This window comes from Rosa chinensis, chromosome 6 (assembly GCF_002994745.2).
Source record: "Rosa chinensis cultivar Old Blush chromosome 6, RchiOBHm-V2, whole genome shotgun sequence".
In the NCBI taxonomy this organism is placed as follows: Eukaryota; Viridiplantae; Streptophyta; class Magnoliopsida; order Rosales; family Rosaceae; genus Rosa; species Rosa chinensis.
In genome coordinates, this window is record NC_037093.1 from 18,259,741 (window position 1) to 18,282,792 (window position 23,052).

Consider the following 23,052-nt stretch of genomic DNA (forward strand, 5'->3'; position numbering starts at 1 on the left):
AGCCAAGCTAAAGTCACGCTTTAGCAAGTTCTCCTCACTTCCTAGTAGTTCTCGCTCTGCTCGATCTACAACATTGAGTATCGATTGTGATTTTGAAGAAGCTCAGCAAAAGTCCTCGCCACGAGGCACAAAGAATCCTACGACGAGGTTGGTGCTCTCCTCGTCCACAATCGCTTGAAAGAAGTCAGGTCAAGGGACACCCCCGACGACCGCACCTGAAAGGTGCTGGCACGCCCGCGTAAGAAAAGAGACTGTTGACCAGCTCAAGGAAAACTGGAGCCAAACAGGAGCAAACAGCTCTCTATAATCAATCCCATATTCTTGTTTGTAGCCTTTAACCACCAGCCGTGCCTTGTATTTGTCCACCTCACTATCTGCATTGAGCTTCGTCTTATAAACCCATTTAACTCCAATAGACTTCTGCCCCTTGGGAAGATCTGTCAATTCCCAAGTGTTGTTCTTCTCAATGGCCTTAATCTCTTCATCCATAGCTCTCTGCCACTTTAATTGCTTAACTGCTTCTTGGAAAGAAACAGGATCACATCCCGTAAAAAGAGTAAAATGGACAAGTGGATCATCATCTCGATTAATTCCACTAACCTGATAATCTTGCATCCAATTTGGCCTTCTTCTTGTTCGTTGAGGTCTTGAGCCAGGTGATTGATCATTTTCAACTTCTGTAGGTGTGACTGATGACTGCAAATCTGCTACAGGAGTGGTAATAGAACTTGGTGGCTGTAGACTTCTTTCTTCTTCATCCATTTTATCAAGATCTGCTAAAATATGATTCCCATTGCTACCAACAGTCCATTGCCATTTCCTACCCTCATCAAATACAACATCACGGCTAACAATTATCCTCTTTGAGATGGGATTGTACAATTTGTAAGCCTTTGAGAGCTCACTGATGCCAAGAAAAATGTACTTCTCTCCCTTGTCATCAATTTTCTTCCTCTTCTCATCTGGAACATGAGCAAAAGCGATGCATCTGAAAATTCAGAAATGATCCACCGTTGGTTTGTGTCCCTCCAGGCTTCTTCAGGAGTCATGTTCTTGACAGCAAATGTTGGGCTTCTGTTCAATATGTGGATGCTCCAATTCACAGCTTCAGACCAAAAGCTTTTGGAAATGCATTTGTTTGACAGCATGCTTCGAACCATATTCAAGATTGTACAGTTCTTCCTCTCACTAACGCCATTCTGTTGTGGTGTGTAAGCTGCAGTGAGTTGCCTTCTAATGCTATTCATCTCACAGAAACTTGCAAACTCTTTAGAGTTGAACTCTCCACCACGATCTGTTCGCAAGACCTTAATTGTTCTTCCAACTTCATTCTCCACAAGAGCTTTGAAACTCTTAAAAGCCGTAAAAGTTTCAGACTTTTCTTGCAAAAAATATAATCATGTCTTCCTGCTATAATCATCAATGAACGTTATAAAATACCTCTTACCACCATTAGAGGTTGGATTTATTGGTCCGCAAATGTCCGAATGAACCAGCTCTAATGGGTTTAGAGCTCTCCATGCATTTCCTCTGGGGAAGTGATCACGATGTTGTTTGCCAACAATACAATCTTCACACACTTGTGATGGAGAGACAATATGTGGAAGACCTGTCACCATGATTTTCTGTCTTAGAGTCTGCAGCCCATTGAAATTGAGATGCCCATACCGAAAATGCCACAGCCATGCCAAGTCTTTTACTTTTGCAGAGAAACAAGCTTGGAGACTTGGACCATCATCTTGAATAATTATGGGAAACAATCGGTTTGATGTCATTTTAACCCGAGCAATTACACCTCTTGTTGAATCTTCAATGAGGCAAACTCCATTTTTAATGCTGATCTGATAGCCTTTCTCTTGTAGTTGACCCAGGATAAGCAAGTTGCTTTTCAAATCTGGAACATAGAACACACTGGGAACTCTTTCAACAACATCATTTTTCATACGAACATTGATACTTCCTTTCCCCATAACAGAGACAGTCGAATTGTTTCCGAACTTCACAATATCTCTAAAGGATTCATCCAAGTCAGAAAATAACAACTTATTGCCACACATATGATTACTGCATCCTGAATCTAAATACCATAGATTATTAGACTTTTGTTCCTTGTTATGACATGCCATCAATAAGGTTGTTTCTTCTTCTTCTATCTCAGCATAATTTGATCTTTCTCCCTGACCTCTAAAGAAATTAGGACATTCTGACCTATAATGGCCATACCTGTGGCAATTGAATTAAGCATTCAATATTGAATTTGTCAAACCTTGATCCTTGACCACGCCCTCTGCCTCTGGAATAGGAATTGAATCTGCCTCTTCCTTGACCACGTCCTACACCCTCAAAAGCAACTGGAGTGTTGGAAGAGACCTTCAAAGCTTGCTCTTCTGTTGTAGCCCCTTGATTAATTCTCTGCTCATGAACCAACAATGAACTTTGCAGCTCATCGATCGAAACTTCATCAATGTCATGTGATTCCTCAATCGAACATACAACATAGTCAAATTTTGTATGCATCAATCGAAGAATTTTTTCAATAATTATGACATCTCCCAGCTTGTCACCATGGATTCGCATCTTGTTTGCAATAGCCATGACTCTTGAGAAGTAATCATTGACTGACTCTCCCGTCTTCATTTGAAGAGTCTCAAAATCTCTGCGGAGGGCTTGAGGCTGTGCACGCTTCACTTTGGCTGATCCTTGATACTTCTTTCTCATTGAATCCAAAAAATTTCTTGGATGTGTCCTTTTGAAGAATAGTCTCCAAAATTGTGCGGTCAATTGCTTGAAACAAGTAATTTTTTGCCTTGAGATCCTTCAACTGCTGCTCATCCTGCACCCTTTTATGTGCAGCCGTCAACACTTCTCCAGCAGCGGCTGATTCAGCAATCCTGGTTTCAATGATGCTCCAATACTCCTTGGACCTCAAAAAATTCTCCATAAGCATGCTCCAATGGTCATAGTGACCATCAAAGCGTGGAATTGTTGGTTGCACATAGTTGTTGTTGTCGGATGCCATATTCACTTGCTACTGCAAGAAAGCTGCTGCTTCTTTCTACCTCGGGCCCAGTGGGGGCTCTGATACCACAATGTTAAAAGCAAGAGAGAATTGTAACTGAAAGCTTACTGAGCAATTCGACTCCAAAGCATAATTTATTTCCTCTGTTTCAATTACATATATAGACTGCACTTGAAACAGCTTTTACACAAATTAAGGAAGTAAACCAAAATAAGACTCCTACTCAACTTCACTCCTAAAGACTTGGTAAACAAACTGACTTCCTAGGAATTAGGATACCCAACTATCTTATTCAAAAACATAAAGTTTAACATTAGGCTGGTCCGAATTCGATTGTATGTAAATGCAGTTTCTGAAAGAGCTCTCATCTCTCACGTTCAATCCATAAAATCTGGTTTAACACTGGGCATTTTCACTTCCAACAACTCATCCACCTATACTCCAGACACCCAGAAGCTGTTCGACGAAATGCCCCACCGGAACATCTACTCTTGGAACGCCATAATCTCTACCCACATCAGATCACACAACTTGGAACGAGCCTGGCAGCTATTCGACACTGCTTCTTTCAAAGATTTGGTCACTTACAACTCTATGCTTTCTGGCTACACAAGCACAGAAGGTTGCGAGGCTTGTGCGCTGGGGTTGTCTAAGGAAATCCAATCGCAGGATGATCGGATTAGAGTTGATGAGGTTACTCTAACTATCATGCTTAACTTGAGTGCCAAAATGGAGGTGGTTTCTTGTGGGAGGCAGTTGCATTTGTATGGTGAAAACTGCCAATGATTTGAGTGGGTTTGCGGTGAGCTCGTTAATTGATATTTATTCTAAACGCGGGTGTCTTCCTGATGCGTGGCGCATGTTTAGTGGATATAGAGGGTTGGTTTCGAAGAATGCAATGGTGGCAGCTTGTTGTAGAGAAGGAAAATTGGATATGGCGGTTGATCTTTTCTAGAGAGAACCGGAGATGGTATGTGTAAAGTGGTTTTGTATAAGAGGCACTGAATTTTTTTGTTCACATGGCGGAAGATGGATTTCGATGGAATGAGCACACTTTGGCTAGTGTTTTTAGAGCTGTACTGTTTATAGTTTGGTACAGATTTGATTAACTTATTGTCCTATGAATCTTGGTACAGCTATAGTAACAAAAAGGATCCAAAGGTTCTTATCCCTCGATCAGCCACATTGCCAATGTTCTTACTGTTCCTTCAAGGGTGGAAGTGTCCAGAGGGTGACGAAAGAGAAAACGTTTGGTTAGATCTAATCTATTGAATGACCCTTCTTCATCAGAGCATAGTTGGATGGAAGCGGTGGCAACATGTTAGATTCAATATGAAACATAAACATATAACTCAAGTATACTATCTCAAATGTTAGATCAATGTTATGAGATAAAATCATAAAACTAACTTGGTGGATTGCTGCCGTTATCCATCTGGTGATCTGCTGCCGTCATCTATCTGATCTTCTCCTATATACACACCGTATCTCTCTTTATTGCTTGATGGGACAAACTCAATGAGAGCATTTTTATGATCTAGCAGGGATCAAATACAAATACCATTCTATATATAAAGCTGTTGAACACAGCAGTGACATGGCAGTTCCTTCCATCAAGGAACTGTCAAAATAACTTCCTATCATAATAGATTTGTCTGGATAACCACACATTTGAATTTCAAATTCTTTAAAAGATATTCTAATATATAAACTAAATTCGATTACTTAATAAGTTTATATATATTGGTTAATGTATTGATATTTGAATTCAAAATAGCTTATTTACATTAACTGATGCATACATAATATAATAGCTAGTTCATATCTATTGCTGTGCAATAGGTATGATCTTACAGTCTCCCACTGAACTAGATATTGTATGATGTATACGTACCATGTAAATATCCTATTTCTTAATTGTGCACTTGAATTCAAAAATACTATCTGTTTTACAAAACCCTATCAATTAAGATTTACTAAGCTGAATCATAGAAGAGAATGACAAATTAGCAAGTTGCCAGTCTTTTATAATCACATCATAGTAATCAAAATTACATGGATTACCTCAAGTGTGATGCTTGTTATGTAGTAATCGACTTTCACAAGCATTGGTGATCCTGATGGAGTTATTCAAATTGCATATTTGCTGATGTGAAATCAGCAACGTCTGAATGTATATACACGCTAAATTATGCAGTACTATATTTGAATAAAACAATTTCATTCAAAATTATATGAATGAACTTGATAATGACTGAGATGATTAATAACAATGCATTACTAAATAGTTGCAATACATACTAGTAACTTAGTGAAATACATAACTAACCATCAATACTGCCTAAAACTACCATATTTTCCACATGTCTGATGAACACAGAAACCGGCAATGCATTGGTCAATGGATCTGCAAGTTGGTCTTTTGTACCTATTTTGGTCACCTCTACTTCATTGTCTCTCACACTTTCTCTCACAGAGAAATATTTAACATCAATGTTTCTAGATCCAGAAGTCCTTTTGTTGTTCTTTGAAAAGAACACAGCAGCTGCATTGTCATAGTAAATGGTCAATGGCCTTTCAATTGAATCCACCACTTTCATTCTTGAAATAAAATTTCTCAACCACAAAGCATGTGCAGTATCTTCAAATATTGCAATGTATTCTGCGTGAAAGGTTGAAGTAGCAGTTAATGATTGCTTATTAGTCTTCCATGAGATAGCTCTGCCAGCAAACATGAAAATATATCCAGATGTTGATTTCAAGTCATCCAAGTCCTGTTTGTATGAAGCATCTGAAAAACATTCCACTTTCAATTCTTGATCTTCAATCTTTTTGTATACCAGCATGTGATCTCTGGTAGATTTCAAATATCTCAAAACTTTCTTTCCAGCAACCCAATGTTCATGTCCAGCATTTGATTGATATCTGGACAACATATTGACAGCAAAACTTATATCTGGCCTGGTACAAACCTGTGCATACATGAGACTTCCAACCAATCTAGCATAAGGTACATTATCCATGGTTTTTCTCTCTAGAACATTTTGAGGACATTGCCCTTTATGCAGCTTATCACCTTTAGAAACAGGAGCACTTCCTGATCTGCATTTTTCTAGACCAAATCTCAGCAGCATCTTATCTATGTAATTCTTTTGTGATAATCCCAACATGTATTGATTTCTGTTTCTGCTGATTTCTATTCCAAGGGAGCTTCCCCCATATCTTTCATGTCAAAGTTCTTCATCAAAAATTCTTTTGTGTCTTTCAGCAAACCAATATTGTTGCTGGCTAATAAGATATCATCCACATATAAAATTAGAAATATGAAATGACTCCCACTAACCTTGCAGTACACACACTCATCTAATTTATTTTCTTCAAAGCCAAAATCTGAAATCACAGCAGCAAATTTTAAGTACCATTGTCTGGATGCCTGCTTGAGTCCATAGATGGACTTGTTGAGTTTGCAGATTTTCTTTTCATCCTCAATGAACTCTTCTGGTTGAAGCATGTAGATGTTTTCTTACAAGTCTCCATTTAAAAATGTTGTCTTAACATCCATCTGATGCAATTCTAGATTGTAATGTGCAACCAAAGCCATTATAACTCTGAAGGCATCTTTAGTTAAGATTGGTGAAAAAGTCTCATTGTAATCTATACCCTCCTTCTGATTGTATCCTTTTGCCACAAGCCTAGCTTTGTATCTTTCAATCTTGCCATTTGCATCCCTTTTTGTTTTATAAACCCATTTGCAGCCAATTGGTTTCAAATCTACAGTTCTATCTACTAATGTCCAAACTCCATTCTTTGACATGCTTTGAAGTTCATCTTCCATTGCTAACTTCCATTTGTGGCTGTTATTAGATTGCATAGCTTCTTTCAATGAAACAGGATCATTTTCTTCCCCCAAATCAAACTCAATTGCAGTCAAATATAGATGATAATCACTGGATATTGCAGATTTTCTTGATCTTTCTGAACTTCTCAAGACTTCATGTGCTTCCACTGCTGGGATTTCTGCATTTTCACTATTCTGAACATCATCGTTTGGATCAATTTGATTTCCAAAATTGACTGCTTGAGATTGATTTTCAACTTGTGCTGCTGGTATGAATGCTTCACCTTGTGGTGCTGGTAGGAGTGCTTCACCTTGTGCTGCTGGTATGAGTGCTTCACCTTGTGCTACTGGTATGAGTGCTTCACTAATCATCCGTGTTTCAGGTGGCACAAATTCTGGAAAAATGAACCAATCATCCATGTTGTTATACATTTGATCAACACTGGTCCCTTCACTTACATCTTCATTCTGATCAAATCTTTCATCATAGAAGGTTGCTCTATGTGTCTCAAAAATTCTGTTGGTTCTTGAACGGCAGTAAAATTTGAATCCTTTTGACTTCTCTGAATAACCAATAAAATATGAAGTTATTGATTTTGAGTCAAGCTTGTCATTTTCTCCATTGTATACTCTTGCCTCTGCCTTGCAACCCCAAACATGTAGATGATTTAGGCTTGGTTTATAGCCACACCAATTTTCAAATGGGGTATTCTTAATTGCTATGCTTGGTGTTCTATTGCAAATGTAATTTGCAGTTTTCAAAGCCTCTCCCCATAGAAATCTTGGTAAACAAGATCTGGAAAACATGCTTCTAACCATGTTCATCAAAGTTCTGTTTCTTCTTTCAGAAACACCATTTTGCTGAGGTGTGTATGGAGTAGTATATTGAGCAACAATGCCACATTGTTCCAAATATGTAGCAAACGGTTCTTTATGTTGCCCTTTCTCTGAATATTTTCCATAATACTCCCCTCCTCTGTCAGACCTGATTACTTTAATAAGATGTTCAGTTTGTCTCTCTACCTCAGTTTTGAAAATTTTGAAAACATCTAAAACTTGTGACTTGTCAGAAATCAGATACACAAAATAATACCTTGAAAAATCGTCAATAAAAGTCATAAAGTAAGAATTTCCACAAATAGTGTTTACTGGGAATGGACCACAAACATCTGTATGGATTAGCTCAAGCAATGATTCACTTCTTTTGGAACTGAAATTTCTCAAATTTGTCATTTTTCCTTTCAAGCAATCCACACAGGTTTCAAAATCACTAAAATCCAATGCAGGAAGAATATTTTGTTTGACTAACTCATGCAATCTTTGTTTAGAAATATGTCGTAGCCTTTTGTGCCAAAGAAAAGAAGATACATGCTGCTGGTTTTTCCTTTTAACACCAGAAGATTTGGACACGATGAAAATATCATGATTTTGTACTTGAGTAACAGCAACAATATTAGAACAATTAACACACCAGTAGCCATCGATTAATGTTGCATCACCAAAACAAGACATATTTTTAAAGAAAAACATAGCCTTATTATTACTGGAGAAACTAAAACCATCATTCATTACAAATTGAGAACCAGATATTAGGTTTCTCTTTATTGAAGGAATACAATACACATTTTCTAGTAGTAATACGAACTGATTTTTGAAAACTAATTTAACAATTCTTACAGCTTGAACTGCCACCCTTTGGCCACTTGCAGTGCATACCCTTGTTTCATTCTTGTTTGGGATTGTTATGCTTGATAATCCCTGTAATGAATTAACAATATGAATGGGTGAGCCAGTATCAAACCACCAAGAATTATCATCAACAAATGCATGTGACTCTAAGTTAAAAACTGATTTTAATAAAAATGTACCTTTCTTGTTCAACCAGTTTTTGAATCCCTCACAATCCTTCTTGAAATGACCTGTTTTCTTGCAAAAGAAACATTTCATTGGACCATTGGTTTTGAGAGACTTATTCTTATTTAGGTCATTTTTCACAGCAGCAGATTTAGATGAACTGGCCTTAAAGTTCTTGTTGCCAAAATTTTTCTTAACTTTTGGCTTTGCAACATAATTGACGTTGACTGTTTTTCCCCTCTTGATCATTTCATCTTCCTCCTGCACACAAATGGAAATCAATTCATGTAGGCTCCATTTTTCTTTATGTGTGTTGTAAAGGCTTTTCAAGTGACTGTATTGATCTGGGAAAGAGTTCAGCAACATGTGCACCAGAAAAGGATCATCAATATTCATGTTCAGGCCTTTCAATTTTCCAGCAATAACTATCCCTTTCATTATATACTCCCTTATACTTCCATGTCCAGTGAACTTCATTCCCGTTAGTGCATTCATCAGGGTGCTAATTTCAGCTTTGTCAGAAACTTTGTACTTCTTAGCAATGGAATTGAAATAAACTTTTGCAAATTCAGAATCTGGAATGCCTCCCTTCACAGCATCAGTCATGCTCTTTTTCATACAGATCAGTGCCATCTTGTTGTACCTATGCCACTGTGAATACCTGTCTTTGGCCTCCTTAGATGCATTAGCAGTCAGTCCTGCTGGTGGATCCTCTCTCAACACATGGTCAAAGTCTAGTATACCTAGGTTGAGTTCTATGTCTCCCTTCCACTTCTTGAAATTTAATCCATTGAGCAATTCAATTTGATTAATGCTCATTGGAAAATGCATGGCTGGAATGATATTAATTTAAATCAGTCATTCAACATATATTCTAGTTTGACTATATACTAGAATCATATGCATATCCCAAATGTTAATTCATATAGAATAAACATTTTAAATGAATCACATACAGATAGATAAATAAACATATATCATGTTCAAGATGCTGGTATCATTTGTGATACACTTATCTCTAACGATATATTTATGAATGTTCATTATCATACATATGTTATACCAGAAAGCCTAATCTTGATATTCAACCGCTTTGGAAGTTAGATTGTAATTTAAACTTTCAAGTTTTCTTCATGTTTTCTTCTGTGAATGTATGTTCATACATATACATTACAACTATTTTGATAGCATTGAATACATATGCAGAACACATTCAGAAAGAAAAATTATATTTAGCCTATTGCATATATCAGTATAATCATGGCTACTTTGGCAGCAATATGAATCTACATGAAATATGCAGTACGTAGTTTCTTAAGTTAGATACAATTTTCACATGTTATATATATAACAAATAATCATTATATAATTCGATAAAAACAATGCTCAGTTTATACAGATAACAGCAGTAAAAGTCACTATCGCTTTGTATTTAATTGATATGCAGATATATTTATACTAACAACATCATGTTATCATCAAGTCCCAAGATATATATAAATTTGCATTATGATAAACATTGATCTAAATCTGAGCATAGTTGCTCTGATACCAATTGTTAGATTCAATATGAAACATAAACATATAACTCAAGTATACTATCTCAAATGTTAGATCAATGTTATGAGATAAAATCATAAAACTAACTTGGTGGATTGCTGCCGTTATCCATCTGGTGATCTGCTGCCGTTATCTATCTGATCTTCTCCTAGATACACACCATATCTCTCTTTATTGCTTGATGGGACAAACTCAATGAGAGCGTTTTTATGTTCTAGCAGGGATCAAATACAAATATCATTCTATATATAAAGCTGTTGAACACAGCAGTTACATGGCAGTTCCTTCCATCAAGGAACTGTCAAAATAACTTCCTATCATAATAGATTTGTCTGGATAACCACACATTTGAATTTCAAATTCTTTAACAGATATTCTAATATATAAACTAAATTCGATTACTTAATAAATTTATATATATTGATTAATGTATTGATATTTGAATTCAAAATAGCTTATTTACATTAACTGATGCATACAGAATATAATAGCTAGTTCATACAGCAATAGGTATGATCTTACACAACAAGCATCCCATTTGAACACTATAAGAAGACAATCTATCTTCTTTCTGTACGGCTGATATGGAAAGAGCAGGTAATGCCTCTTCTTGTTGATTACTTATTCTAGTCATGGTCATGTGCAACTACTTACGAGAACATTAATGGTTTGAGCCCCCTAACAGTACCTATCTAGCTATTTGCTAGAGTTTCCTGTCTCTTAAGATTAGGGTCCGGTTAAGATTGTAGAGTTCGGCAGGAGGCCCCAGTATGGCCCAAATAAGCAAAAAGCAGGTTTGGGGGATTTCTGGGTATTCAAAAAAGAGGAAAGAAAGGGAGTACAATAGTTCTATGTTTCCCCATTCACATTTTTCATGTTTGATTATTTCAGAATCGGTTGTTAGGCACATCTAGCACCTGCAAAATCCTAGCTCACTATACAATAGCGTGACACTCTGAGTAAACTTGGTTCTTTGAATATTAATCAGTTTGTAATAGATGTTTGGATTGCTAAGAATGAGTAATATATTTCGTTTTGGATTGAGTTCACCGCTAGGTATTATATTTATTATTAGACAATTAATATTGATATATCGGTTAGATATTATTCTGTATGTGGACCTGAGTTTTGTGATTTATGGAACGTACTACGTACATTTGCATTTGATATGTGCAACTTCTTTACTGTCAGATTAAATCTATACCCGTCCGTCCCGTCATAAGTGTTTAATTTTTTTTTTTTGAATTTTCAAGATGCAATATGCTGAGACTCATGTGCTAAAAGAATTTATCATAACAATAGCCGCCACTTAATGGATTTTAATTGGGGTCATGGTTCTCATCGAAAGGAGAGGGCTATCCCATGGGTTCAACTGGTTTAAAATGCTTTTGATAATATGCACCATGTGGCTTGTCAAACTGTTCAGTCTCTCAGCTGAATAGAGATAAACACATCTGACTTCCTTTGAACCTTTGGGTGTTAGAATGGACCTGCGATATCCTTTTGTGATTTCCATCTAACTTTTTTAAGCTCTAACTTTTTCAAGCTCTCTAAAAATCATCATTCATTACCACCAGATTTTTATGGACGGTTTGATAGTTTCAATTTCATTGAGTTCTTTTCAATTTAATATTGAATGCACACAGCACAATCAGAATCACCAATAGTTGTCTACTTTCACTCTTTTTGTTTCACTGTTTTATTGTTATAATGGCCAGAGGGTTGTTGGTTGGTAGGCTTCGCAGCTGGATTTGGATGTTCGCTATCTGGTGTGGATTGTAATACACAGCAGGTTGTAGCCTTAGTCATTCATTGTTCCATTTGACATGACAGTAAGTTTATTTCTCTCTTTCCTATAGTGCAATCGGAATACATCATATTTTTTTTCCCTTGTTTTGAAGTACTAGTTTCTTTTGATGGTATGTGTCATATATACATGTCTTTGTTATCAACAAAATAATTGTTTGTTATCTTTTCACTTCAGTCTATTATCACACTTGTCCTTTGGCCCCAAACATTAAAATGACTTCTTGACCCACACTTCTCTAGGTTGAATTATAAATCTTTATTTTTGAAGGAATAACAATAACCAATAACTGTGCAGCCTTTGATGTGTATAAATTCCTAATAATTGACCTACATGGTGTGTATGTTTATGTACAACATTTTTCAGTTCTTTAGTTTGTTACCTAAGATCTTGTATATTTTAATCGTTCTCAGTTGGTCAATCTTCTACCTTCATTGAATGTCTATTTCGCTGTTAGTTGGCTTCCGTATCCTGAAAGCAGGGGCCAGGAGTTGTCAAAAATGATTTTCATACTGCTACTTACCAGAATACATTTATTTTCTTATTATCTTTAATCTTCTGTAGAGCTTGCTGGAAGCTTTGAGTCAACGTCCTGGTGGCTATGGTGGTGGATGGAATTCAGAGCGTGAAGGGGATGGTGGTTATTGACGTATTCTTCATTATCAATCCATTAACTATGAAGCTTGGCCAAGAACCCTGGCAGACCATTTCCAGTCGATCATCTTAATACGCCGTCCATACAAGTACGTTCTTAACAAGCAACTGTTAGACCCCATTCTTTGCAATTACTTCAGGCCTTGATCCATGGGTTAAACTGGCATTAATACCCTATAGCAATGAATAAGCTGGAGGAGAAAATGTTGATAGTCATTTGAGTGATTCAAAAAAAAAAAAAAAAATTAGCTAACCGTTCAGGTAAGTGAGCACAGTAATGTTATGTATTCATCTCCCTGTGGATTTCAAAATTTATTGTTTGTAACATAAAGCAGTAGAAAAATTCTGGCTAACAGGACATAATATCTTAACATTCTGAGGAGTCGGTCCTTTTGATATTAATGATTTTTCTTACATGTGTGGATGGATATGAGTAACATATCTTGTTTGGGATTGAGCTCACTGATTCATGTGTTGTATTTGCTTGTCCAAGATTATTGACCAATTTCGATTTATGGGTTGCTAATTTTGTCTGTACATACATTTGATATAGCAACTTCTTAATTGTCAAACCAGACAGTTTTTCTGTCTTCTTATGAACTGTTAAGATGCAATGTCTTAAGGGTAATGGATTAGATCAGGGAACCTATTAAAAGAATCGGCCACCAGTACTTAATGCATTTTCATTTATGTCATGGGTCTCATCTTTATCCAAAATGAAAAGGAAACAGTACATTTGATATACTGTTCATCATATTCACCATGTGGCTTGTTAATGTTCAAGTAATACTCAAGAAATTGGACAATATATAAGTTAGTGATTGGTGGGATGCTTCAATTGAATGTATGTACGCTTTCCTTCTCATATAGATCATCATCCTTCATCTGTTAGTAATTGGTGGGATGCTTCAATTGAATGTGTCACAAAGGTTGCTTTTGAAAAAATTTAAAGGAATATGAGACGAAGGAGAAATGACTAGGAAGTAGTTGAAAAAAGTGCAACACTATTTATTGTGTAAGCCCCTTTTAGGATCGTTGTGTTTTACTAAAGCAAAGTTAGAAAATAGATGAATTGAAAACAGAAACAACACAGTAAATTTTAGAGTGGTTCAGCCAAAACTTTAGCCTACGTCCACTTCGTGATCTCTCTTGAGAGATTCACTAGCACTATGAAGAATTTAGGTGTTTACAAGTACTTATTGCAGATCCCTCAAACCTTCCTGACTAGTTCTTATCTCTCTATCACCTTGACTCTCAGTTTTCTGCACTTTCTGTCTTCTTATTCCAAAAAACTGACTGCAGCTCCTATTTATAGCAAATAGAACTGCTGATACAACATGGGATTAGGATTCCTAATCCTAATAGACTAAGCCTTTACTACAAATCCTAATAGAACTTGAAAGACTAACTTTCCTAGAACTTATAGAAAAGCTGGGCGCAAACCTCTTTCCTTTCTAGACTTGGATTTGAATTATGCATCCTAATTTTCAGATTGTATCAATGAGCCAAAAACACAACAATCTCCACCTTGGTGAGTTGATACCAAAACGATTGCTGCAACCTTCAGGATGTCTTGAACTTCTTGAAGCAATCTCGAACAAACCTTCAAGAACCTTCACCTAGGCAAGACTCTTCTTGCCTCAACGCACCTCAAGTGAGGAGGTGCTCCACCACAACTCAGCATGTTGTGACACTGAGCAAGTTCAAGCAATGCTTGAACTTCTCTACAGCAACGGGCTTGGTAAGACAATCTGCAGCATTGTCATTTGTGTGAACCTTCTCCACAAAGATATTTCCAGATTCTACCCAATCTCTGATCCTGTGATAGCAAACATCAATGTGTTTCGTCCTTGCATGAAACACTTGATTCTTTGCCAAATGAATGGCACTTTGACTGTCACACTTCACTACCACGCCTTCTTGGTGAATTCCAAATTCACTTGCCAGCCCATTCAACCAAATAGCTTCCTTTGAAGCTTCTGTTAATGCCATATATTCTGCTTCAGTAGTAGATAGAGCTGTGACTGCTTGAAGAGTTGCTTTCCAGCTCACAGGTCCTCCTCCACAAGTAAAAACATAACCTGTTGTGGACCTTCTTTTATCTAAGTCTCCTGCATAATCTGCATCCACAAAACCAGCCAAGCATGCTACTTCTTGTTTCCTATTAAACATGATTCCAAGCTGCCTAGCTAGTCCCTTTTAAATACCTCAAAATCCACTTCACTGCTTCCCAGTGGGGCTTACCTGGATTTGACATGTACTTAGAGACAACGCTCAATGCTTGAGCTAAATCTGGTCGTGTGCAAATCATCGCATACATGAGCCACCCTACTGCACTTGCATATGGAACATCCTTCATCGCATCAATCTCTTTTTGACTTGATGGCCTTTGCTTTGCACTTAACTGATAATGTGCAGCTAATGGGATAGAAACAACCTTAGCTCCATCCATGTTGAAGCGTTCAAGTACCCTCAGAATGTACTTTTCTTGTGACAGCCAAATTTTACCAGCTTTTCTATCCCGCCTTATTTCAATTCCAAGGATCTTTTGTGCAGCTCCTAGATCCTTCATATCGAATTCAGCTCCCAATTTCTTCCTAAGCTCTTCAATTTTCAACATATCCTTGCATGCAATTAGCATGTCATCTACATACAAAAGTAGTAGAATAATCTCCCCATCTTGAAATACATGGTAGTAAACGTAGCAGTCATATAGACACCTTGTGTAGCCTATTTTCAGCATGTATGTGTCGAAACGTTTATACCATTGCCACGGTGATTGCTTAAGTCCATATAGGGACTTCTTTAACCTACAAACCATATCCTCTTTTCCTGTTTCGACAAAACCCTCCGGCTGCAACATATAAATGTCTTCTTCGAGGTCCCCATGAAGAAACGCAGTTTTCACATCCATCTGCTCAATCTCCATATCATACTGAGCTGTTATAGACAACAATAACCGTATTGAAGTGTGTTTGACAACCGGAGAGAAAATTTCGTCATAGTCCACTCCCTCTTTCTGCGAATACCCTTTTGCCACCAAACATGCTTTATACTTTATGGCATCAGCATCATGTATTCCTTCTTTCTTCCTAAACAGCCACTTGCAGCCAACAAGTTTTCTTTCTTTGGGTTTAGGAACCAACTCCCACACGGAATTCTTATGCAAAGATTCCATCTCTTCTATCATAGCACCAATCCAACCTGCATGTTCTTCGCTTTCTATGGCATCTTGATAAGTAGTTGGATCTCCTTGACTTATACTCAGAGCATGACTCACATCTTCTTCCGGTTCGAACCCAAACCTTTGTATCTTTCTTGGATTCCTCTTAGGTTTGTCAAGTGCTATGCTTCTTTTAAATGACTCAGGTGCTTATGGGATAGGGGAATTTCGACTCCTCTATGGGGATTGCACCAGCTGAGCCCTAACTGGTGACTGTTGTTGCTGCTTTGTTTCTTCAATAGCTCCTTGATCATTCCCTACTTGCTCAATTTGCTCCACCTGAACTTGGGAATCTTCATCTGATGGTTTGGCTAATAAAATCTTGATTGCTTCTTCTTCAACAACAGCCATCTTCTCCTTCTTGCTATTAACCTCCTCATTCAATGGCATAGTCTTCTCATCAAAGATTACATCCATGCTGATCACCCTTTTGTCGTTGACTATATCCCACAACTTATAACCTTTCACCCCTTTCTCAAAGCCGATGAACAAGCACTCATAGGACTTAGGTTTCAGTTTGGTTCTTTCATCACTGGGAATATGTGCATAAGCACTGCAACCAAACACTCTCAAATAATCAACTGGCTTTCCAGACCATACCTCCTCTGCACACTTGAAGTTAATAGCCCTAGAAGGTGATCGATTAATCAAATAACATGCATGATTAACCGCTTCTGCCCAAAAAGTTTTAGGCAACCCCGCATGAAGTCTCATGCTTCTTTCTCTCTCCATGAGAGTTCTGTTCATCCTTTCTGCAACACCGTTTTGTTGAGGAGTCTTCTTAACAGTAAAGTGTCTTGTGATACCAGCATCCTTGCACAGTTGTAAGAATTGATTATCTCTATATTCACCTCCATTGTCGCTTCTCAAACACTTGATTTTTCTGCCTGTTTGGTTTTCAACTTCAGCTTTCCACTCCTTGAACTTAGTGAAAACCTGGTCTTTAGTTTTCATAAAATATACCCAAACCTTCCTTGAAAAATCATCAATGAAAGAGACAAAGTATCTGGCTCCACCCTTTGATTTTGTTGGTGTAGGCCCCCAAACATCTATGTGAATATAGTTCAATACTCCTTTGGATTTGTTCTCACTGCTGCCCACATTGAACGTCACCTTGGTCTACTTTCCTAGTGTTCAATACTTGCAAAATTCAAGTTTGCAGCTCATTACACCTTCCAGCTGATCCCTTTTGTGTAATTCCTGCAACCCTCTCTGACTCATGTGCCCTAGCAGTTTATGCCAAAGCTCAGTCTTGTCTTCCTCTGTACAAACTACAGCTCCACCAACCACCGTAGAATCGGTAAGTTTATACATGTTATCTGGTTGCATCACACTCCTCATGTAGACCATTTGTCCCTTTCCTACCTTGAGCTATCCTTTTTCAGATTTACACCAAAATCCAGCCCTATCCAAAGTGCTCAATGAAATCAGATTTCTGCTCAATTTTGGGACATGTCGGACATTTCCCAGCGTTCGGACAATTCCATCATGCATCTTGATTTTTACTGTTCTGATTCCCATGATCCTACAAGGTGAATCATCTCCCATCAACACTTCCCCGGTGTTCCTCTCTTCATATGTGTCGTACCAATCTCTGTGTGCACACATATGAAATGTGCAGGCTGTATCCAAGGTCCAATATTTAAGAGCGTTGGAACTGGTTGTTACTGCGAGAAGTTCTCCATCGTCACTTTAATTTCCAGCAACGACATTGGCTGACTTGGACCTTTCTCCTAACATCTGCGCCTTTTTCTCCTTCCATTGTTTGCAATTCCTCTTCCAGTGGTCGAGTGAACCACATTCGAAGCAACCATTCTTCTTTTCTTTGCCTTTTCCCTTGGATTTTGACCTGACTCTTTCTTCAAATCCACCACCTCTATTCCTGGACCTTCCTCTCTCCTTGCCTCTGACATGAAGTCCCCGTGCTTGAGAACTTTCTTCATCTTTGTCCATTTTGACATATGATTCCAAGTTCTCACACACTTTAGAAAGTGTGATAGTATCTTTGAATATCATGGTGGTTTTGAAGTGCTTGAATGAAGGTGGAAGTGAATGAAGTAACATGACAGCCGTGTCTTCGTCATCCATCTTTGGTCCAACCTTCTCCAAGTTTGATATGCAATTCTGAAAATTGCATATGTGATCATTAAGATCATCCCCTTCCTCCATCTTGAGGCCAAAGAGCTATTCCTTCAAGAGCAACTTGCTGCTGATAGTTTTACGCCTGTAGACGCTTTCAAGCTTCTCCCATGCTTCCTTTGTAGTCATATTCTCACCAATATGAAGCAAGACATTATCAGCAAGATGCAGCTCAATGAAGCTCTTTGCTTTCTTATTCTTCTTCGTATAATCTGCTTCAGTCATTGTTGCAGGCTTATCTCCAATTGCCTCATCAACCTCTTGCTGAACCAGAACGTTCTTCATCTTCCTCTGCCAAAGAGTGGAGTTGTCCTTGCCATTAAAGGGCTTAATGGACGGTTTCACATCTCCTGCTTTGACAATGACTTTGCTGTTCACCATCGCAAAACACCTTGAACCTGGCTCTGATACCACTTATTGTGTAAGCCCCCTTTAGGATCGTTGTGTTTTACTAAAGCAAAGTCAGAAAATAGATGAACTGAAAACAAAAACAACACAGCAGATTTTAGAGTGGTTCAGCCAAAACTTTAGCCTACGTCCACTTCGTGATCTCTCTTGAGAGATTCACTAGCACTATGAAGAATTTAGGTGCCTACAAGTACTTATTAATGCAGATCCCTCAAACCTTCCTGACTAGTTCTTATCTCTCTATCACCTTGACTCTCAGTTTTCTGCACTTTCTATCTTCTTATTCCAGAAAACTGACTGCAGCTCCTATTTATAGCAAATAGAGTTGTTGATACAACATGGGATTAGGATTCCTAATCCTAATAGACTAAGCCTTTAATACAAATCCTAATAGAACTTGAAAGACTAACTTTCCTAGAACTTTTAGAAAAGCTGCGCGCAAACCTCTTTCCTTTCTAGACTTGGATTTGAATTCTGCATCCTAATTTTCAGATTGTATCAACGAGCCAAAAACACAACACTATTAAGGGATCAGAGTAATTACCGGATGTTTATGAAAATTAAGTCGATTGTTGTGAGAAAGAAGACTGTTTTAGAAGAGACGAAGAACAACAAGAAGAGAAAATTGACGTCATAGGCCCCTTGAATTCAGAGAGTATTCTTTGTTGATGAAGAGAAAGCTTTGAGCTCATGATGGAATTTGAGCTACTATGTTATTTGAAAAATTAATCTCCCTCCTAAGATTTTCACCTCTTATGGGTTGTTAATGATGGAAAAATTCTATCTAATATCCATAGATGCTTATGGAAGTCAACTGCTGATTCAGTGTGTCCTAGATGTAAGAATCATGTGGAGTATCAGGATCATTTCCTCAGGCACTGTACTATCTTGTTAAAGATATAGTCTTGACTTGGTATGATTTCTCCTTCACCTGCCCTCTTCTTTACAGTTTGAGCATTGGCTGTTCTCTAACCTTGAAGATGAAAATCGCACACCTAGATATTTGACTTTTGCTGCAACTCTTTTGTTCATTTTGAAATGGAAGGGCAAAGAGTTTTTTGATTCAATTTTAACCTTCATTAATTTGGGGAATGTCAATTAATATTGCAGGCATCCAACCAAGCTTCTGTAAGTGGTACCCTAGCAAATTGGACTCCTTCCTTACTATTGTTTCCTAAAGTCTCAAATTAAGCAATTTGAACCTGCTGGATGTATCCTATGCCGCTGAGGAAATTCGGATGTGGTTGGGAGAGTAAGGAAGGAAAGGAAGGAGGTCAATGTATCAGATGTCCAGGGATTCTATATTTTGAAGTCATAATTTCAATGTCAGCACTTCAACCCAACTATTTTAGGATGTTTCAGAAAATAGAAGCACCTCAAACGCACAGCACCCTACTTACTTTTATAACAGTAATGAGTTCTACACTGCTTCAAAGAGTTCTATTATTACGAATTATAGTTTGACAGCAAGACTTACTGTTTATGTTTATATGATATCAATACTATGTGTTTGAGCCCAAAAGTATTTTTGGCAAGATCTTTTAGTGGATTTAGCGTAGCAGGCCGATACCTGCGGCCCAAAAATAAGTCTACTTGGGTTTGGGTTACAGCTTCATCCATTCCGAAATCCATAAGGAAAACGAGACCTTATCAGAGTCAAGTAGCGGAGATTGAATAGGAAACTTCAATCAATAATTCTTCTATGGCAAGGAACAGTCGAAACCCTAGGTATAAATATCAGGTTTCAAGGACGAATTACACACAACTCTCAACTCAACTAATCGCACAGATTGTCAAGCCTCCCCGGAGCAAACCTTCAACCTCGTTGAAACCCTGCGACTATACTTCCAGTCCTAGTCTCCCCAGGAGCCGACTGCCAGTATCACTGCCACTGATACTACCAATGAAGCAAGGGTAACGCCCTCGCAACCCAGTGAAGCTAAAGTCACGCTTTAGCAAACCCTGTGCTTTCTCTCAACCTCCCAATGATTGCTCTGCTCAACCTACAACGTTGAGTATCGATTCGGTGACGCGAAGAGATCACAACCAAACCCCTTACCCGTAAGGCAAGAAGTCCTTTTCCAGAAGGCAGAGAAAAGAGCCTCGTGACGAGGTTGGTCCTCTCCTCGTCCACAACGCTTGATTCAAGAAGTCAGGTCAAGGGATTCCCGACGACTGCACCCCACGGTGCTGGCACACCTGCGCACATGCTAAAAAGAGACAGTTTGCAAGCCAATTGGTTTTGGAGCCAAACACTATGTCCAATGTTATATGTGAATATTTCTTTTGAAACTAGTGAGAAAGATATAATTTTCTCTAAAAACTATTCAGATGATATATTGGAAGTCTCTATTTGACAAAGATTGATTTCATAGTTGGCTCTTCTTTTCCTTGTTGGAAGATTATGAGATGACCAACCATCTTAAATTTCAAAGACGTGAAAGTTAAACAATCAATAGCCCATATACTCAGGACTTGAAGGGCAGTGATTCCTACCATTTGGTCTGACTTTGGTTGTGAGGGCTATGGTCATGGTATTGATCACTGCCCTTCATAAAGAAAAGGCCACACTCAGGTTGTTGATGCTCCAATGTGATCACTCAAGTATTCAGCTACAGAAGGTATCTCTGACCATGACGCTAGTCTTATCATTGAGAACACTTCGATGTTTACTGATGACTCATATGTTGCTGATACTTGTATTCGGAAACCAGTAATTCTGGATCTTAACTATGCAAAACCTCTTAAAGGTGCTAAGCTCTCCTCTCATACCGGTTTTTAATATACTATTTCACAGAATGAGGAAGTGGAAGCTGGTGTTCAATCAAGGAATTGTTGGCAGGCAGCTACCAATTACTAGTAGTAATAAGGTCCAAGAATATTCGTTCTAGAAGTGGTATAGTAAGTTTTGAAATCTGTTCCTCAACTTGTACCTGGAATCTAATGGGAAAGCTGTTATTAATCAACAAATTGTGAATGGTGGACTGCTAGTTTTAAATCTTTTGCTACAGACTTTTGAAAATTGTTAGAAGCAGCAAAGTAGCTACCAGTCTACCAAGTGTAAAAGCTAAATTCTATAGTTTCAATGCACCAGATCAAAAAAAAAAAAAAATAGTTTCAATGCAAATTCTAATGGCATTGAGAAAACAGTAAAATCCAGGAGAGCTATTTAGGTGGATTCCATTTCTATGTACAACAGTTGGATATACTAATGAGAGGAATATATGATCCTATTATGCATGGGCATGAACCTGAGAAATGGTGAGGTAGTCAAGGGTCGTAGACTCCTAGTTCTGATATTATTGGATTGTCGAACCTTGATAACAATAGCCAGCTCCAGTTAAAACGTGACTGGCTTGCCCACATCTTTGAGGTAATACCAAGGAGATGTTGCCATGTACGTTACTGCTTTTGCTGTGGTTTGTCTGGAGGGAGCACAATCTGTGCGTTTGGTCTGGCAAAGCAGTCTCCGTTCATAAAGAATGTTCAGTGCCACTGGAATGAACAACCACAGCCAAATCAGGAAACTTACCTATAAGATGAAGAATGAAGCTGGAAGTAGTGATGCTCTCGATATTTTGAAAAACATAACAGAAACAATGCTTTCCATTTGTAGGGATATCCTCATTACTGAAATTAATTAGGCTGCACTGCGTCTATGTATTGTGAATAAATGCAGAAACAGGATTTAAGATCTTGAATGGATTACGTACTCTGGGTATCTTTGGTATGGAAGGGAAATAATGTGTACTATACAGTAAAAATTTATCTACTGGAAGTCTGGAAATAAAAGCAAGATGAACTGGCCAGAAGATCCTTCTTTCAGTTTATAATCAATTTGAGTATGATAATTTTTGCTAGTGCTTTGAAAACCTTTAAGAGAGCTACAGTAAATTTTATACATGCGTGCACTATACTATAAGATCAAGCTTAGGAGAGAGAAACCAGTGCCCATTTGATTTCATTGATAGATAAAGAAATTGATTTACAGTAAGTGTAACTTCAGAACCAAAAATAAAATCTACAGCTAGGAATAAAAAAGAAACTACAAGATGTCAGAATACTGATTTTGATCATCACTCTGTCCCACCACTGCAGTGCGGTAGCCTGATCTTCATCAGTGTAGAGTCCATTAAATTCATCTGATTGTAAGTATGGGTATCAACTGGAATATCAAAGTCATTTTGACTATAAATCATCAGATCATTATCAATGAGAAGCTGTTGCTGCTGCTCATGCTGTTGTAGTTGTTCCTCGATCTTGACACCTCTTGTTAAGTTGCAATTGCTGTTGCGGCGCTAGTTGTTGTTGCTCCCACCAGCTAACGATTGAGCAACAAAATCCTTAAGCTGATCAGCATTCAACATGTGATTGTTATCATCAAACAAGATGGTGGGAGAGAACATCAGATTCTCATCCATACAATCATCATCACTAAAGAAGAGCTGCACGCTAATGGTTCTCCAGAATTAACCACCTCATTATCATGATGAACCTGAAACACTTGGTCATAATCACCACATTGTGGGAGGAGGTGCTCATGAACCACC

At 37.9% G+C, this 23,052-nt stretch overlaps 3 protein-coding genes across 3 annotated transcripts; all 3 read right to left on the minus strand.

Annotated features, from left to right (window-relative positions):
• Positions 1–2,647: 2,647 nt before the first annotated feature.
• LOC112170969 lies at positions 2,648–3,019 on the minus strand. Its single transcript, XM_024308230.1, has one exon. It carries the CDS (start codon positions 3,017–3,019, stop codon positions 2,648–2,650), a length of 372 nt encoding a protein of 123 aa, XP_024163998.1.
• A 2,324-nt stretch (positions 3,020–5,343) lies between these two features.
• Positions 5,344–6,042, minus strand: LOC121049972 (secreted RxLR effector protein 161-like). The gene has a single exon (XM_040508473.1). The coding sequence runs from the start codon at positions 6,040–6,042 to the stop codon at positions 5,344–5,346; it is 699 nt and encodes a 232-aa protein (XP_040364407.1).
• Positions 6,043–8,826: 2,784 nt separating this feature from the next.
• On the minus strand, positions 8,827–10,481 carry LOC112170970. The gene is made up of 3 exons (XM_040508474.1): positions 10,359–10,481; positions 8,873–9,544; positions 8,827–8,831 (listed from the first exon to the last, which is right to left on the minus strand). The coding sequence occupies exons 1-3, from the start codon at positions 10,381–10,383 to the stop codon at positions 8,827–8,829; spliced, it is 702 nt and encodes a 233-aa protein (XP_040364408.1). The 5' UTR covers positions 10,384–10,481.
• Between the last annotated feature and the right edge of the window lie 12,571 nt (positions 10,482–23,052).